This window comes from Helicoverpa armigera, chromosome 19 (assembly GCF_030705265.1).
Source record: "Helicoverpa armigera isolate CAAS_96S chromosome 19, ASM3070526v1, whole genome shotgun sequence".
In the NCBI taxonomy this organism is placed as follows: domain Eukaryota; kingdom Metazoa; phylum Arthropoda; class Insecta; order Lepidoptera; family Noctuidae; genus Helicoverpa; species Helicoverpa armigera.
In genome coordinates this window covers 5,749,425-5,768,893 of record NC_087138.1, presented here as the reverse complement: position 1 = coordinate 5,768,893, position 19,469 = coordinate 5,749,425, and the positions used below count along the sequence as shown (strand labels likewise).

At 35.7% G+C, this 19,469-nt stretch overlaps 3 protein-coding genes across 5 annotated transcripts in view; 1 reads left to right on the top strand and 2 right to left on the bottom strand.

The window, feature by feature from the left end:
* The window catches only part of LOC110376691 (alpha-N-acetylgalactosaminidase), a 63,899-nt gene extending 50,132 nt beyond the window's left edge, over nt 1–13,767 (top strand). For 2 of the 3 annotated variants that reach the window (XM_064039382.1, XM_064039383.1), the window contains exons 4-10: nt 1,727–1,820; nt 4,705–4,880; nt 7,540–7,701; nt 7,901–8,098; nt 8,384–8,548; nt 8,943–9,019; nt 12,855–13,767. In XM_064039382.1, coding sequence (XP_063895452.1) covers nt 1,727–1,820; nt 4,705–4,880; nt 7,540–7,701; nt 7,901–8,098; nt 8,384–8,548; nt 8,943–9,019; nt 12,855–12,963 — 981 coding nt within the window. In that variant the 3' untranslated portion in view covers nt 12,964–13,767. Of the gene's footprint in view, nt 1–1,726; nt 1,821–4,704; nt 4,881–7,539; nt 7,702–7,900; nt 8,099–8,383; nt 8,549–8,942; nt 9,020–12,853 lie in introns of all 3 variants that reach the window. The other variant, XM_021335261.3, reaches the window with a different exon arrangement.
* Nucleotides 13,768–13,888: 121 nt separating this feature from the next.
* Nucleotides 13,889–15,278, bottom strand: LOC110376717 (uncharacterized). Its single transcript, XM_021335287.3, has 3 exons — nt 15,264–15,278; nt 14,266–15,038; nt 13,889–14,021 (listed from the first exon to the last, which is right to left on the bottom strand). The coding sequence occupies exons 1-3, from the start codon at nt 15,276–15,278 to the stop codon at nt 13,907–13,909; spliced, it is 903 nt and encodes a 300-aa protein (XP_021190962.3). The 3' UTR covers nt 13,889–13,906.
* A 920-nt stretch (nt 15,279–16,198) lies between these two features.
* On the bottom strand, nt 16,199–17,571 carry LOC110376716 (uncharacterized). The gene has a single exon (XM_021335286.3). The coding sequence runs from the start codon at nt 17,461–17,463 to the stop codon at nt 16,252–16,254; it is 1,212 nt and encodes a 403-aa protein (XP_021190961.2). The 5' UTR covers nt 17,464–17,571; the 3' UTR covers nt 16,199–16,251.
* Between the last annotated feature and the right edge of the window lie 1,898 nt (nt 17,572–19,469).

Genomic DNA, 19,469 nt, shown 5'->3' with positions numbered 1-19,469 from the left:
CTACCTTACGCGTGAAGGTGTAACAAACATATACACACACTTATAAAGTTTAGGTTGCCTTGTGATTAGCATCCATTTCAGTCTCATTACAAGAGATTAAAACATCCTCTATACGAGTGTACCTAATAAAAGTTCAAGGTGCAACCAATTCTAAGACATTACCTTTGTTTCCCACTTACAGAGTTAAAATTACCCGTTTAACATAGTAAACACATAAACAGTTGAATGTAAATGCTCGACCCTTGAACTGTAGTTAACAAGCTATCGAAACTAGTCGGCTTTGTTTTAACTAATATACTGGTAACTGTTTAACTGGTAGGTATCTAGTTAACATATTTGACTTATGGTTTTACGATTTATATAAGAATATTAATTTTATAATATAAAGTAAATCAGAAATATCTACGTCCCACCATGAACGCATTTTTTTGTAATCTCAAATTTTATCAGTATGGAAGCTTATCGAAACATCTTTTTGCTTATCTGCGTAAATTAATTAGGCTGTTTAGTTTTTCATATGTATGTACATCGCCATTTGTATCGATTTCTTATACAAATAAACTTTTTCAAATGAATGAATAAATAATAACAAAAAAATCCGAAAGCTCAAAATTTATGTAAGTACCAAAATTCAAGGTTGGATTTCTCAACACAATCACTGCAAAAGAATGCCCATTGAATAAAGCTTTATGTATCAAAATATCTTTGTTACTACGCCCTTGAACCGCCAAAACGTGTAACAATATCGATCAATCTCTCACAAAAATAATCGGTGACTATTATCTAACGAATAAAATGTTATAGTTTTTCGTAGCCTTGTAGAGGAGTGAATGACTCGTTCAAAATAATGATCCGTGATCTCTCACATAATGAGCATAGTTTTTAGGGTTCCGTACCCAAAGAGTAAACCGGGACTGTATTGTTTTCGCTCCTCTGTCCATCCGTCCGTCTGTTACCAGGCTGTATCTCATGAACCGTGATAGTTAGAGAGTTGAAATTTTCACAGATGATGTATTTCTGTTGCCGCTATGACAACAAATACTTAAAACTAGAATTAAATAAATATTTTAGGGGGGCTCCGATACAACAAACGTGATTTTTTTGCTCATTTTCTAAACAATGGTACGGAACTCTTGTTGCGTGAGTCCGACTCGCATTTGGCCGGTTTTTTTCAATAGATTTTGTAACAATGAACCACATTATCTAACGATGCACGAATTAAGGTCCATGAACGCGATATTGCTCAAGTTTTTTGCTCAAAGTAAAAAATAAGGTGATTGCAAGCATCTTTTTACTGTCAATTGTTTTCTTGCGAAGAGTATTCACGCAGAGAAACAAAAGAAAAACCAATGATTTAGGAGGTTGGTAAAAAAGTTTTGGTTCGAGTTCCGTGGTTTTTGAATTACGAAAAGATCTGAAGAAGGTCATTGACACGGCGATATATATCAGATATAATATGTATGTAAAGGTTTTGTTTAGAAACTAAAGCTTGAGAAATTGTTGTAATGTTGTGGCTGTAACCTACGCTACTTTATGAACTTCTGAACTTGTCGAATCCTAGTTTTTTTAGGTATAACTATACCAAGTACCTTTGAATATTTAGCGATAGAATGCATAGGTATAAATAGGTTCAACCTAACCTACTGGTTGGCTTTCAGAACTCCGAATATAATGAATTTATTTCATATCATATTCATGGTATTAATGGTGATTTTTTTATTAACAGGTACACAGCAAGGGTCTGAAGTTTGGAATCTACGAGGATTATGGAAACTTTACATGCGCAGGATACCCTGGAGTCGTCGGACATCTTGCTGGAGGTAATCACAATTATTTTTAATATAAATCGTACTAAAATAAGTGGCATTGTATCAAAAAGAACCTAAGTTGTACAGGGTAAGGTGCAAAAGTAACGATATATTTCCTTATTTCAAGTGAATGCTAGTTACAATCACCAAGCAGAAGTAATCAATTACATACATCATTAGGATGTATGATTTTACACTTTAATCACAAATACTTCTTCTAAATGTCAAGAGACTGGCTATAATAAATTCTAACCAAATTCGACTCAAAACTTGTCACATTATTATATCATTTGAAATGCAACACCTATTTTTGCAAAGCGAAAATTTCAACTCACAAAGATACGTGAAACAGCATTTGTAATCAGACTACTTAAAAATACATATACGATAACTTACAACACAACAATAGACCTATGTCTCAACTTAGCCTACATATCGAAATTTGCTATTCGATGTACCAACTCGAATGACCTAATAAGTGCTATTCGATACTTTTAGAATCGATATAAATTCATGGGATGCTTGGAATAGTATGATACGCGTATGTCTGTTGAATATAGTCGTATTTATCATAAAGGTTGTGCAATATCTTGTGTATTGCAACAGTTGTCGTGACTTCCTGACCGACTGTGTGCACTGGGGCTTTGTTAGGGTCGCCATTTGTCAGGAATTTTGTGGGAATGTCCTAATGACACGTGAAGTGTAGAATACATGATGACTTCATAAATACCAGCTAAACCTTTGCCCGGGTTCAAATTATATACCTATTTAATATTTTTGAAGGCCTTACACCTATCTCATAAACTCCACACTATTTTTGAAAACCACATCAAAATCAGTTTGGTACTTTTTTGCGTTTCCCGCGAAAAAGCAGACGAAGAAATAGGCATGCGTTTTGCTAGATATGTTTTATTATTTTTTGTTCCTGCTTTTTGTTATGACGTTACCACAATAATTTAGCCAACTCGGACCACCCGTGAAGATCTTTCAAACCACGAATTAAAGGTTAAATTTATTATCTTAGAAATATATCCTGATTGATTCCCACGGCTTGGTTCACCTACTACATACACGTGACTTCCTCTGACGTTGCTTGTAAGCATTTAGCTTGTACTGCACTATTACACTATAAGTTGTGTTGCGTGCATATTTCGCGTGCCTATTGCTTGGAAGTTATTAGGATAGGAACACACTTAATAGCTAAATGATGAATAAATATTAGTTTCAGTTTTGTTAGCTGTAACACGGTCTATTTGCATAGATATTTGATTGGTTTCCTTATGACTTCAACAATCGTTTTAGCAGTAACTAGTATTTATAGTGCGATAAAAAAATTATCGGCTTTCAGAAATGGATACCTCAACAATATAACACACTTCACTTCACTTATTTTTTCAGTAATTTACCTATGATTGGTTTTTACCCTGAAATGAGACAAAGTTAATACAACGATTGGCCAAAGACACAATCAATAAGTGGTACTTCATGACATAACATATATATTGAAAACCGAAAGTCAACAGTGAAAATGATATTACCATCGGTCAACTAAAGATTCCTTTGATTAAAATGCCACACGCATGCGATACGCATCAACAATTCTACAATGACAGTTGTATTACGATATCTGATTGTCAGTTGTTATTCTAACTCGTACCTGGCTGAACATTATTCGAATTTTAAAAGTTGATAGAATGCGTGAGAGCATGCGTTCGTTGCAGCCTTGTAACGCCATCTGTCGGTCAATTTGATAACCATTTATTGATTTTCTTAATGCCATGTTTAGGACTTTTTTTATGTTGCGTGTTCTGCCGTCGTTTGTACCACAAACAGTATCGTATACGCTCATTATACAAAAAGTATGTCTGTCTGTTTGTTGATCCATACTTTCTGCACGAAAAATTAATAAATGGTTTAGTTAAATTTTATACAATATAGCGCCATCTCTAGAAGGAATTATATTGTTTTGCAAAAAATGTGTATGGTTGGAAAATAATTTTCAAAAATAATTATGAATTTTGGAAAAAGACAAACCAAGACAAAATCGTTTTGCGACTAAAATCTCCCAAATGATTTTGCGGTTATTTAGTGTTATGCAAATAGGTAGAACAATGGAACAGGTTCAGCTAAATACAACAGGATTAAGCATAAGTAAGATTATTATAAATGAACCAAATATCCTTGGAGCGTAGTAATAGTTGCAAAACAACCGTTGGTTAATTAAACTTGTATTCAAAATTAATTTTGTAACCAGAATTAATTTGATTGCAAATTCTTTGAATAGAGAAAACACAAACAAACATTTAAATAACATTAAGATACAATATCGATTATAAAAAGAGAAAGTTCTTAAAAAGTAATCAAATGTATTTAATGATTACTTAAAAAAATAATATTATCTGCCGAAAGGACCAATAAGTCCTTTTACGTTTCACCTTTCACTGATTTTATTTTTCAGATTGTGAATATTAAACGAATTAAAAATAAGAAAGTTTCGTTATTTTGCCGAAATATGTGTAAAAGAAGTGAAAGGAGCCTAAAAGCACGGCCCCTTTTTGTTTTCTGTAGATTCTCAAGGAATACGTCATGCGTTATCATATCACTTCTTTATTTCCTATAAAAGCATAACAATATAAAATAAGCAGTCCTATTATTGAAACTTTCTTCTTATTTCATTCAACGTCTACCCCGCTGTGGGTGAGGAGCGTGATTGAGTGTCAAACTCTTGCTAACTAAAACCCATCATATTCCTTCTTAAGCCCTTTATGTCCCAGGGTGGCTTTAACTCTTTCGAACAACCCCGCAGCCCCGATAGGTCTTGACCCTGGTGGGCCCCGCTGGGATCAACCTCTACCCCTTTAAAGCTCTTTACTTAAACATATTTCTGCATCTCCAGACGCAGCTACCTTCTCGGCATGGGGCGTGGACTACGTGAAGCTGGATGGATGCTACGCCCTTCCCGCAGACATGGACTACGGATACCCTGAGTTTGGCAGACAGCTCAACTTGACCGGCAGACAGATGGTCTACTCCTGCAGTTGGCCCGTCTATCAGATATACGCTGGTATCCAGGTGAGAATCAGTGTTTTCTAAATTCTATAAAATTTTCACCGATTTGGAGTCAACATCATTCTATGTTATTAAACATTTAAAATTCTATGTTTTTGTGTAAACTTTTTGGAAACAAATAAAGCTTCGTTGCATTATTATATAATATTAAGCTTGGATCATTTACAATTTGGTGGAAACGTTTCGCTCTAAAATGATTCCAACAGCTAATGAACATGACCAAAACTATATCGAATCTCTCGATTTGTGCACTATTATGCCTATGACATGTTAATGTCAATAGCTCATAAAAAGCAAGGCCATAACTTTTGTCTATTAGTCTCGGTAACGTCAAGCTATACAATCGCGCACCTAATGCAAATAGCAATAACATTCAAGACACAAAATTGCTTGCTTTGAATATAAAGGCACCTTCTGTAAGACTCGTGGCAAATTACCGTTGATACAATGTTAATATACGTGAAGAATGTAACAATGTGCTCATTAGGGTGTCCCAAGACATAAGGGGGATTTTTTTTTTCTCGAATTCAAGTACGCATACCCTCTAATTTTTTTCGGTTTGACCTCATTATCTCGTATAATAAATATTATCTCGATCAGACAGTGGTAACCCGTGCCGACTTAGTGCCAAAGTTTTCACATGAAAATTTGTACTGACTTACTCTGGAGAAATTTAGATCTTAATTATTATTACTAAAAATAAACCTCGAATACATCCAAATAATGTTTTATCTTCTCATATACATTGAAAAATAATTTCATTGTTAAAATTTTCATTTTAAAGTAGTTTTTTTTTACAGTCAGGATAAATTTTCCGATGTTCTAGGAGGGTACCTAACAATAATTGTTTTTGTTCCTCATCTACTGTGATTAATCAATAAAAGTCTTGCATGAACTTCACCGATCTTTCGGCCACATCGTTCACTAACTCTCAGTGCTGAAACTTTGGCTTCTTGATACGAAGCATTATTTGACTAGAAGGTAGGACACATTCATGTAGAAAACTGTCATTAATTTTAAGGCGATCGATCAAATAACTCGTTTTTTACTGAAATGAAGTTAGAGGTGATTTTGTCATACAACGTACCGTTAAGATCTTCTTTTGAAAAAAAAAAATTAAGCAAAGACAAAATAACCCCTGAAAAACGATACATCCAATCGTTTTTCAAGAGTAATTTCCTTTGCTCCTCACAGGCACGCGCTTTCTGTAACTAACTGTAGGCCGGCTGCTCTCCTGGCTGTCATTTGACATCTTTGACAGTCGTTTCGGGTAGTCAGAAGCCAATAAGTCTGACACTAGTCTTATCAAAGGGGTATTGGGTTGCTGGGTAACTGGGTTGAGAAGTCAGATAGGCAGTCGCTCCTTGTAAAACTCTAGTACTCAGCTGAATCCGGCAAGACTGGAAGCCGACCCCAACATAGTGGGAAAAGGCTCGGGACATGATGATTTATTCTTATTAATCAAAATCAAATAAATTACATATCTAAGTTGCTGAAAAAGTCGTGATAGCGTTGCTTAAAAACGTCTTGTGTCTTTTGTCCCTCCAAACTTGATACAAGGTGACGAGTTTCGTCACACAATTAGGCAAAGATTTAGTTGGAATACGCGCCTTTTCCCAGTAGATAATATAATGCATTCGCGACTAGTAAGATTTACGTTTTCATTCACAATTAAATTAATTCCCCGAATATTACAACATAGTATGCAACAAAGTCGCTTTTTCTGTCCCCGTGTCCCGTTGTAAGCTTCCTAATTCTTCAAAACTACGCAACCGATTTTCATGCGGTTTTCTCTAATAGATAGAGTGATTAAAGAGGAAGGTTTACATGTATAATAACACACATTAAATAGTGCAGAAATACTGTTATTCCGTGCGAAGCCGGAGCGGGTCGCTAGGTGTACTATGAAACTGCCAGAACTTGTCCATTAGACGGAAGTTTTGAGCCCGTCATTTGATGCTTTAGGTCCCCTAATTAAAAATATACTCTTTTTATAACTGCTTAAGTCTAGTGACATGTTGGCTGTTTGAAAACAATGATTCGATCACTAAATAACAAGAAATCACAAGCACATCGACGAGTTAGATTGCGTTAGTCTTAGAGAGCAAGTATGACATACATTCAAATGTAAGTCGGCACGGGTTACCGTGGTCCTACCACCATAAAATTTTATTTATAATAGTTTTGGACCAAAAGGAAAAAAATAGGAGGGTATGCGTTAAAAAAAAATGACTTTGATTTTTTTGGGACACCCTAGTGCTCATTCTGTCTATTCATGCGATTCAGCTACTGGTAACGAAACGTAATTATGCAAATGATCTAAATATTCTTAAGTCTACATTGTAAGAGTTACACAATCTATGTGAGATGCTTATGCTTGCTGATATAAACATTAATGTTGCGTATCTCAATTCGATTTTATGATAAATTCTTCATAAACCTGTCTCTCACACATTGTATTCTAATGTCATCTACATATTTATTTAAAGTCTACGATTTTTTTTTAATAATAATTTCTCACCGTCAAAAAATCGGTCTCTGAAGTACTCTGTACATCTTTATTGAAACTTGTTACATTTAACAAGATTTTACTTTTTCATTTTTTTTTTTTCACATTTTTTTTTTACCAAATAACTTATTTAGTATCATTGATCGTTTCCAGCCCAACTTCTCGTCGATCATCGAGCACTGTAATCTGTGGCGTAACTTCGACGACATACAAGACTCGTGGGCATCCGTCGAGTCTATTATAGACTACTACGGAAACCATCAGGACGTCATCGTGCCCAACGCTGGCCCTGGACATTGGAATGACCCTGACATGGTGAGGAAACCTTGCAAAATAATTATTGATACAAAACTGAGATTCTGAGATTGACGCAAATTTCGTTGCAGGCTTTATGTTCCAGTTTTATTAATTGTTGCTGATAAATAAATCGGAAATTCTGGCTCAATACATAAGTAGCGTCTTTCAATCGACAAGTTCATTGATTCTGACTAACATAATTTTTCTACATTTCCAGCTGATTATCGGCAACTTTGGCCTATCATACGAGCAGAGTAAGACGCAGTTCGCGATCTGGGCGATCTTAGCGGCGCCACTACTGATGAGCGTGGACCTGAGGACCATACGGCCCGAATACAAGGCGATCCTGCAGAACAGGAAGATTATCGAAGTCGATCAAGACCCACTTGGAATTCAAGGCAGGAGGATATACAAGGTAAATAATGACGTCGTATAAAGTTAATGTTAGCAACTTAAAGCAATTTTGTCGTAAGCTAATATTATGTTTTTCCGGAAAGTAAATCAGTGCAAGTATCCTAGCTTTTAACATTTTTATCGTAACAATTTGGACTTACTTGATTTTATGCAACAATGATGTTATTTATCTATTTAGACTTATCATCATCGTCATAATTATCTTTTTGTAGTATTTTACTGGTTGTAGGCCTTAAATTTTCTTCATTACAATTTCGTATTTTTAACTGTATTTCTCTTCTTCCAGCACCGAGGCATCGAGATCTGGTCGCGTCCGATTCTGCCGATCCAGAGCCAGTACTACTCGTACGCGGTGGCGTTTGTCAACAGACGCACTGATGGCACACCCTCAGACGTCGCCGTCACGCTGCGGGAGCTTGGCCTCAACAACCCTGCTGGATACAGGGTTGAGGTATGTACTTGTGACTTATGAAGGGCCTTCTTAGCCTCTTATCAACTTTATAGTTTAGGAATATAGTTAACGGGGGCTTTTTAGATAAGGCCATTTGTAAGCTAGCATCGATTGTATTTATGGAGTAGACTTTAGCCGTCCTCGTTTTTGGGATTATGTCTTTGATGACGCAGTAAATAAATTTTACAACAATATAACATATCTGAGATAAAGATGTAGAAAAATAATAAAAGTAATACAAACTGGCATCGTTTATAACGGTCAAATAGAATTGTCAAGTAAACTTGCGACATTTCCTACAAAAGTGATCCTACAAGCAGAAAAACAAGAACCCATAGATATCAGTGTTACTTTCTTTCGAGTTTATTAACGCCATAAAATTTTCTTTTAACAGGATTTGTACGAAGACGTTGACTACGGCGTCCTGTCGCCGCAGACCAAGATCAAAGTGAAAGTGAACCCCTCAGGTAGAAAGTGTCTCACTTGTTCGCTTTGCAAGGCTTTGGTATCACGCTGTCGCTTCACGCTGCCTCTGGTAAAGTATGCATGAGGTCCGGCCGAATCCGAAAAATTGAAATTTGGATGTCCAAAAAAAGCAAATCAATCAAAATGGACTTCAACTACACAAAGGACCATGCCCATCTGTGCCCCAGTAACGCCCAGAGAAAGTATATCACAAGATAGCCCTATTAAATAAAAACTAGAATTATGACGATAACTAGCTGTTGCCCGCGACTTCGTACGCGGATCCTGTCCCTTATGCCAGCGACTACGGGCTCAGCAAAATCAAAGATCTGAATAGTCTGATATTGAATTTTAAGGGACCGAAGAGAAACGTTCTATATACTTAATTTTTGTACTTTAACAGCAAAAGCACAGCAGACTAAACAAAACGCTGAGAACTGAACCGCAATAGACGTGACCATAGGGATAAAAGTAGTGATTCTAATTAGTCCGCATTTGTGTGTGGCAAAAATATTACACAAGTATTATTACGTAAAAAAACATTAAATAGATGACAAAGTCGTGGTGACTTAGTGGAAGTCGTGGTGGTTTAGTGGGTAGAGAACCAATCTCTCAAGTATGAGCGTGCGTCTTTGATTCCATGATCTATCAACGCACAGCTGAAACCACTGGACGGATCGGGCTGAAATTTGGGATGCAGGTAGATGTTATGACGTAGGCATCCGCTAAGAAAGGATTTAGATCAATTCTACCCCCAAAGGGATTGAATTCAAGCGTTGTTGTATCTTCGTTATTATTTGTTTGTGAGAGAGAGAAAAGAAAAATACGTGTCTAAAAGACGGACTAATTACTTTTTTGATTCACCATACCTATTTCATAACCTTCATTTCTATACATTTCAAGTGTAGTATTGCTCCTGAAGTTCCACATCAGGTGTTCCAGATTTTCGATGTTTATACGTCAATAGAGAGTGCATCAGATTGAACCACTTTTGCTAAAACGTCATATCTTCATATGCTATAGTCTAGCGGGGCTCCTGGAGTTCCACATCAGGTGTAGGTGTGGTTCAATTTTTATAAGTCAACAGAGAGTGCTTATCAGATTGAACAACTTTTGCTAAAACGTCATACCTCTATATGCTATAGTCTAGCTGGGCCCCTGGAGTTCCACATCAGGTGTTTTAGATCTTCAATTTGTGTAAGTCAATAGAAAGTGCTTATCAAATTAAACAACTTTTGCTAAAACGTCATACCTGTATATGGTATAGAGAAGCTGGGCTCTTGGGGTTCCACATCAGGTGTTCCAGATCTTAAAATTTATTATCTCAGCTGAAAATGCTCATCACATGAAACAATTTTTGCCATGGCATCATTTTTGTATCTCTTATAGTTTTGTTGGTCTGTTGGAGTTCTGCATCAGGTCTTCAAGTTTCGAAGATAAATTATAACCTATATGTTGACCAGGCTTAATACTGATACAACAAAGAAAAAATCATTGAAATCCGTTCAGTAGTTCGGAAGATTAGCGTGTACAAATCTAAGAAGATGTATACAAACTTTCATCCCCTATTTTATCCCCTTAGGGATGGAATTTATCAAAATCCTTTCTTAGCGGATGCCTACGTCATAACATCTACCTGCATGCCAAATTTCAGCCCGATCCGTCCAGTGGTTTCAGCTGTGCGTTGATAGATCACTATGTCAGTCAGTCACCTTTGAGTTTTATATATTTAGATAGAGAGTGCATCAGATTGAACCACTTTTGCTAAAACGTCATATCTTCATATGCTATAGTCTAGCGGGGCTCCTGGAGTTCCACATCAGGTGTAGGTGTGGTTCAATTTTTATAAGTCAACAGAGAGTGCTTATCAGATTGAACAACTTTTGCTAAAACGTCATACCTCTATATGCTATAGTCTAGCTGGGCCCCTGGAGTTCCACATCAGGTGTTTTAGATCTTCAATTTGTGTAAGTCAATAGAAAGTGCTTATCAAATTAAACAACTTTTGCTAAAACGTCATACCTGTATATGGTATAGAGAAGCTGGGCTCTTGGGGTTCCACATCAGGTGTTCCAGATCTTAAAATTTATTATCTCAGCTGAAAATGCTCATCACATGAAACAATTTTTGCCATGGCATCATTTTTGTATCTCTTATAGTTTTGTTGGTCTGTTGGAGTTCTGCATCAGGTCTTCAAGTTTCGAAGATAAATTATAGCCTATATGTTGACCAGGCTTAATACTGATACAACAAAGAAAAAATCATTGAAATCCGTTCAGTAGTTCGGAAGATTAGCGTGTACAAATCTAAGAAGATGTATACAAACTTTCATCCCCTATTTTATCCCCTTAGGGATGGAATTTATCAAAATTCTTTCTTAAGGGTTGCCTACGCCATAGTAGCTTTATGCATGCAAAGTCTCAGTCCGATCGGTTTAAAATTGACAAAGTTTCATACAAACTTTCATCCCCTATTTTATCCCTTTGGGGGTAGAATTGATCAAAATCCTTTCTTAGCGGATGCCTACGTCATAACATCTACCTGCATGCCAAATTTCAGCCCGATCCGTCCAGTGGTTTCAGCTGTGCGTTGATAGATCACTATGTCAGTCAGTCACCTTTGAGTTTTATATATTTAGATTAGAAGTCTTAAAAAGCACCGGTTAAAAAATAAAAAAGTCATGAATTCGTGATGATCATGAAGTTCCTAGTGAAAAACTAATAGCAATGCTGTCTATAAACGATAAAATGTATAAAAAACCAGTGGGAATTTATCATGTTTAATGTCCAATATCTTTTGAATCGGTGCTTTATATAATATTAAATCTAGATATCTTACAAATATGGCTGTAAAGCTATCGTATGACATAGAACTGGAATTTGGGCATTGCATAGCGTTGCTGACTTTTGACTCCATACTAATATGGGCATGATCCTTTATTTCATGATAATGCAGGTTTCTTCCAATTTAGGAATTTAGTTAGGAATAAAGCTATTTATGATGAATATAATGTAAATGAAAATACACAAATCATGAGGAAGTTAGGAGAAATATAAGCACACAAATAAAAAGTAGTGCGACAATTTTAATTGTATGTAGGTAGGTACGTAAAACCTACTTCTGTTTTCAATGGACTCGGCCGGACAATAACTAAAAGGAAAATTCTTCTAAACCTTCCTGAGTTTTCTGATTTTGGATTGTAGAACATCACCCTAGTTAGCACTGTTGTTTAGTTTGATTTCCTTAGACAATTGAGATTGTTTTGTAAGTACATATTTATTCTGTAGACATTAGTATTTTCTCAAACACAGTACCTAATTTAACAGCAGTATGTGTTAGCCGGTATGTATGCATTATAACAACAACTACTGTCGTATAAATCATATTTGTAATTAGTTTATTATTGTCTCTCTTAGAACTAGATAAGTGTATCTACTAATCCTCCTTATTTTCGCTTGTAAAAACTTAACTTTCATCATAATTTATTTGGCGATTACTATCATTAACAACACTAATTGCTTTCCCATTGATTTATCATGCCATCGCTAATTTATCATTATCGGTACATTGTATCTTTTCTACGTAACAATAAACTTAACAACATTGTATTGTATCATTATCATTGGTGATTAGTTAACCTATTTCAGATTCTAATATCTTTATAATAAAATCAGCAAGTAACATAAGTTAATTTCAACCGATGTTCTTAATTTTTGTTGCTGACACTGGGTTAGGGGACATCCTTTCTTTTCTCTTCGCAAAATTATAATGTTCCTCTTCTTTGGCCTTCTTTAATTTTATACCTGAGAGTTCTTACTAAAGCAGTATTTCCTTATACAGGTGTCGTGATACTCAGAGCAGACGCTCAACCATCATTTGCATACAACGCGATACCCACGCGGACACCATACGCCCCCCTCAACGACGTCTTCAGATTGAACAAGAAATAGCGCCATCTACCGAGCGCAACTGAAATTAAGTCAGACTTGACACGATCTACAAGTACAATAAATAAATGATTTGTCTATACTTTTGTAACTCTATGTCGTTTACTCGCTACGGATTTTGAGTTTTGTTCTGTGTGCTTGCTTAGAGAAAATTAGGTGAATATACATAGTAATTTAACACCAGTTTTAGGTGAAGTAATTTAACGTTTTAGAAACGTCGACTACTCTTTATAATAAAGGATATTTTTAGCTAACAATTTATTCAGAAGTTCAGATTTTTATCTGAATTTCTTAGTAGCAGACCAGAGTCTGTATTTGTGCCAGACTCGATTCCCCTATTTTTATGGGACTGAGATATAAATAGTGAAATGTAGGCCCTTGCTTATTTAAGCTTTTGTGGATAACTTGATGTTACGTAATGATAATGATGTGTGATTGTGTTTTGTTTCCGACTTTGTTCTATTAGTTTGTTTTAGATTCATGTGATTGGAAGGCTTGTTGGCTGTTTACGATTGTATCTCCGCGAGTACAATTAGAATCGTAGCGTGTAAACGATTATGTATCCGTACGTGTACATTTACTTTGGTGTGAAAGATAGTTACCAGCCGGTATATCTCTGTCTTGCCTTAGGTTACATTTTATTTATGTCTCGTTTCAGTGTGATCATTGGGATGTTAATGTGTGACAAAAACACGTGGAGAATTGATTATTTGCCATTACGTTGTACCTAGTATAAGGATGTACATTTTAGGTGCCTATAAATGTAAGTTTTTCGTAGTGAACGTCAATAAATAATTATACTTTTTATGTTATAGTTTCATTTATTATAAAATATACAGAAATAAGTAGTGTCTAGCTTTAATTTACCTTTATATACAATGTTTTTCTAAGTACAATTAATTTTCCATCTTAAGTGTAGTTCCACCAAAATTAAAGTCCATCTCTTCTATGAATGAATATTTTTGAAAACCGATTCATTGTTGAGTCTGGTATCTTTCCATGTGTATTTATATCCAGCTACAGTTGATGCCAGGTTTTCCTCCTCGATAATGTTACTGCCCCTGAAAGAAAAAAGGTTATGGATAAATAACAAAACTCGTCAGATACTACTTGTATACGAAAGACAGGTACAGAAGACTAAAACGTTCTTATTACTTATGAAAACATAGAATATGTCCAAGTGTATTGAATGACAAATTACATTTCGAAATAAAATGCAGATAGCATTAAAACGTGAACCTTAATACGTGACTTTTGAACACAAACATTACCAATATTAAGAATTAAAATTAAATATTGTTTTACCTTTTTCTCCTAAAGACCTCTGGTTCGTACATTTCAGTGGTAACGAAATCCTCTTCACTACTTATACTAGCACTGTCTTTTGTTTTCTGTGCTGGATCTACGAAGATGAATTCTACCGTATCTGGGATTTCAACTTCTGTAGGACTTGTCGGTGCAACAGAAACATCGACAAAGTCATTTGTTTTATTTTCTTGGTTGACTTCAACTGGCATGTTTACTTCAGGAGGAAATATAACATCCTTTAAACTAACAATATCCTTATTTTCAGAAACATCACCAGTAGCTTCCAATTCTTTTTCATCATTCTGAAGAATGGTCTCTTTCATTTCATCAATAACAATTTCTTCACTTTCCTCAGACTTGTCGTCAATGATTTCTATACTAACTTCTTCACTGAACACAACTGATTCCACTCTTGGAGCACCATCTACATTGTTATCGTAAATAACTTTACCGTGAATATTTGGCTGTGTTGGTTCGTTTTCATTTGATGCACTGCTTTTTTCTAGGAAGTTCAATTTCTTCATCAAAGGTTTCTTAGCTTTATACACGAATGGTTTGTGAGTAGCAATCTTGTATATCGGTTCTGACGAAATGACGTACTTCATGTAACTTTTTGGAAATATTGATAACTTGCGTCTTTCTTCTGGTGACTTGTGTCTTGAAAATTCTTGAGGTTTCGTGTCCTGAGAATGCCAATTCCATTTTGGTTTTGGTATTCTGGTTGATAGGCCCGCTTGAGCCAATGATACGAGGGTCAAACTGAGTAGAATCTGCAAAGAAGAATATAATATAATTATTAGAAATTAAAGAAATATGTGGACGACGAAAAAGTTGAGAACGATTGAATGTTTATAGACAGAATTTGGTGAGAGAACTGGAATGAGCGCACTGGTCAAAATTAAATCGAAGAACATCCACCTGGAATTGCTTATAAGTGTGAAAAAAGAATCAGTTAAAATCACACAACTAAAATAATTATACTATATTCGACTTACCGATATGATTTGCATTTTCAAAACGATATGTTCAAACAACACAATGTACGTTCTGGTTAGACTATCCCTATCAAGGGTCCACAAAGTACTGGTAAGGACCCTTCTAAAATTAAACTTTAAATACGCAAGGAGAAAGCTACGCATCACATTAGTACGCAATTAGTTATTATTATGTCGATAATTATGTACCCTAATGATCGATATTAATTATGCTAAGTATGACTCAAGATCTTTTGTTTTACGAAATGCTAAGTATTACAAGTATCAGATGGGTCGGTAATCTCCGAAGACACTCAAAAATGTATTTCTTCTTAGATCTACTTTAGCGATTCTAGATTTCTGACTACTTGAAATATTAGATAATTAAGAAAAATCGGAATTATCATAATTGTATGAGTAGACTGTGATATGTGTAATTCTTATTTAACATTTTCGCATTGTGGAGATCAAAGGGGGAGGCCTATGTTCAGCAGTGGACGTCCTATGGCTGAGATGATGATGATGATTGTTTGGTAAGACTTTGCAAAAAAATATCATTTTTATCATAATGCATGCACTAAAGTAAAATACATAAGCATGTATCACTGATATGAAATCATATGCATACTCCATGCATAAATAGGAATGCATGAACTCCCGAGGTCACCGGCTGTCAGTCCAGGGCAGCTGATAACTGCTAACCGTATTCATTTGTTTACATCAGGTCAATAACCCATAACATTGTACTGTAGATATGTGCAATATGAATTTAAGATTTCTTCTCATGAAAATTAACTGGTGCTGGGAAATTATTTTCTAGGAAATTAGGTTTAGGATGATTCCTAATACTCACAAACAACAACTACTTGGAAAAGAAAATAATTGCTTTCACTTAGTTTAAATTTTTAAAGGTATACCTTATTTAAATAACTAACACAGCAGGAACAAATATTTCTATAAATAATTTATTTGGGTCTTAAATATACATAAAAAACTAGCATACATTCTTTCACGTCAAAAGACAATCGACTTCAAAAGGGGGTAAATGTGGGACAGTCTTTCTGAAGTCTGAAACAGTACAGCAGAAAGTGTACCCTTCATTGTTGTTATCAGGATGCCACGACAACCAAGGGAATGCACGATCAGCCCTACACAAGTCTTTACAAAAGAACATCTGACGAGCTTCTTGTATAGTATAATAAGGATTATTGATACCAACAAAGGCTATTCCACATTTACGAGTAGGTTCATAAACAACTTTATAGAAAAACAGAGGGACGGGTATCACCGGATTATTGTTCTCATCATTGTATAAATAAAGATCAACTCTTCGTCCCACCTCATTATTAAGTTGCGCCAGACCAAATGTTCCTGTGTAAATGATAGTATTGTACCCAGCTATGTGGATGTGGTTCCTCAGATCAACTTCTAGAGTATTCCAATTCCCGCCATTGAAACCGACCCATTGTGGAGCGCAGTTCACGTAGTGAAAAGTTGCACGCTCTCCAAACGCTAGAGGAAAGTCAGTTTTTGCAGCCAAGTGTCCTCTTGAAAGGAACTCTGTCTTAGTGACGTAGTTATCGATAGCAGATCCTACGAGCTGAGCCACAGCACCTTTCTGACCAGCGGGCGAAAACAAGAAGTCAACAGGAATGTACCCAAAGTTGTTATCCGCGATAAAAAACGGACGAACAATTTTAGTTTGGTACAAAGCGTTGTAAGGTTTCTGAGTGTACTTCGAGTAGATAGCACTAAAACCAGCTTCATTGAAACAGGATTCATAAAGGGGATAAAAGTCATTCCTGACAGTGTAACCAACTTCTATGATAGGGTAACCATCATAACACAAGCGTTCTGTTCGTTTGCTGACATATCTTGGAGGGTAATTACATTTGAAAAGAGAGAAATTAGCTGGAGAGTTTAGCCAGACCTCGTTTTTGAACATAGCTCCTCCTTCACAGCTGATTGTAGCCACAGGCAGTTCATGCTTCGCGTTAGGGTGGAGTATATTCCCTGTTCCCTCACAACTTAATGTCAGAATGTCGCCATAATTCATGTCAATGTTCCCAAATTTATCAGTTGGCTCTAAAAGTTTATTGTCCCTAACTATAACGGGTAAAGGTTCTCCAAAATGCTTTCGAGTGTTGAGTCTGCATTTCTGTCCATGTTGTATATTTAAGGCACATAAAATCAACAAAAAAGCACGTTGTATTATACTCATTTAGAAATATAATTTATTTCTGTTTCTTGTTGATGTCTTGAACTATTCGGTTTTTGTGTAATCCAGATAAACACCGGGTAATTTTGATTTCAAATTGGCATAGCAATGCCAATCAAATGTCAAAAGAATTAATGCGGGCACAGGTAAGAAATATTATAAAAAAAGTTTATCAAGCAAGTGGGATCTCCTTTGAAAAAGGTATTGTATAAATATAAGTGGTTTTCCGAAGCTTTGTACTCAAAAAACTTTAACGTTTCTTTCATCTCCCCCTTTGACTGTCATGATTATATTTGACTACCCAAATACTCGAAGATAAATCACAAAAAAACTAAATCACTTCTTTGTGTACCTAATCAATTAAATTAATGATCAATAAAATTAACGGACCCATAATATAGTCTTCAAATATTTGTTTAACTCAAGCACGAAAAGTCAACACCCTCTAAAGCATGGTAGTCTCAGTGAATGAACTATAGGGGACTTGTAAAAACTATATCTGTTTAATTCTAATGTATTAGACGTCTCGCAAAAACCTGCCCAAGGTTAATGACCTTTGTGACCCGTGATCCGGCTAGAGAACATACATCACTATATCGTTTGGACGTCTATTATTAGGTATTAATAGGCAAATAAGAATAGATATTTACAAACAGGTATATACATATATAAGTATCTAAGTTTATATTCGTGTCCACTTACCGATATTTTGTAATTACATGCAAGAAAAATGAAAAGGAAAAAAAAGAGTATAAGAAAAACAGGTAACTTTATACTGACTCTAGATTTGCATATCATTCTTAAATTCATTATGAAAAATTCTGTACCCTGTGTAAAATCGAGCCAAATTAATGTCACGTTAGAATTTGAACCCGCATCGGAATAATCAAGTCTACCACTATGCAATGACAAGACAAATAGTTAATAGACGATACTCTATAATTACGCATATAGCAACTAACAAAGGCCCAAATTCACCGACAACTTAAACGTTAGTTATCTTAAACAACTATTTAGTTTGAAAATTGAACCCACTAGAGGGACGGACGATATGGCCAAGGTTTCCGGGAAGCAGTCTGTGGGGATAGCTGAAGATCAAGCAAAGTGACAACCCCTGGGAGAAGCCTATGTTTTGTCCAGCAGTGGTCATTCAGCTGAAAGAGCGACTTTGAAAATTGAACCTTACAATTCATAGTAGTCTGACAGTTTTTTGGTGCAGTCATTTGTAAAGGAACACCAAAAGATTCTGTGTACAAATTAACCAAAATAAAAGTTTCTAACTAGTAAAGGGCCTACACGAATCCCAATTACAGGTGCACGAAAAGTTGCTGTCAATCAGTACAAACAACGGAACTTTCCCTTGAAAACAGACAGCTGTAAACAGCACAAATATTCGATACCCCTATAAACAGTTGTCTATACTAATATTATAAAGAGAAACACTTTGTTTGTTTGGTTGTAATCAATAAGCTCAAAAACAACTGGACCGTTTTTAAAATTCTCTCAACATTCGAAAGCTACATTATCCACGAGTAACATAGGCTATATTTTATGCCGGTACGGGCAATAGTTAGTTACCACGGGACGCGTGTAAAACCGCGGGAAAACGGCTAGTTTTAATAAAACTGACGTTTATGTTGTCGATGTAAATGGGTCTAAACGTTACACAATTATCAATCGGCTTGTTTAGTTTGACGTAGGGCCGTGCGCGTGCTTCTCGATCTTTGCACGTCGGCTACACGTGACATTTTCCGCTTTGCTTTACACTAGCGTTTACCCACGGTTTTATTTACCTCTCTTGTGTAACGTGAGCATTTTGGTCATACTCTAAAAATATGCCATTCGCTATTTATTTATTTATTTAAATCGGGCAACAAAGGCCCATAGAAAATACTATACATAAATATTAGAGACATTAAATCATATACGCTTGGAAGCGTCCATCTGCGACCTTTGTCAGATCGGCCGACCATCTTGTTGGTGGCCATCCTACGCTGCGTTTGCGTCTG

Coding starts and splice junctions, on each gene's coding strand:
- LOC110376717 (XM_021335287.3), bottom strand. Junction 14,022..14,265: donor GAGGTCTTTAGGAGAAAAAG/GTAAAACAATAT, acceptor TTTTTCTTTCAG/GGGCAGTAACATTATCGAGG.
- LOC110376716 (XM_021335286.3), bottom strand. CDS start 17,463: ATGAGTATAATACAACGTGCTTTTTTGTTGATTTTATGTGCCTTAAAT.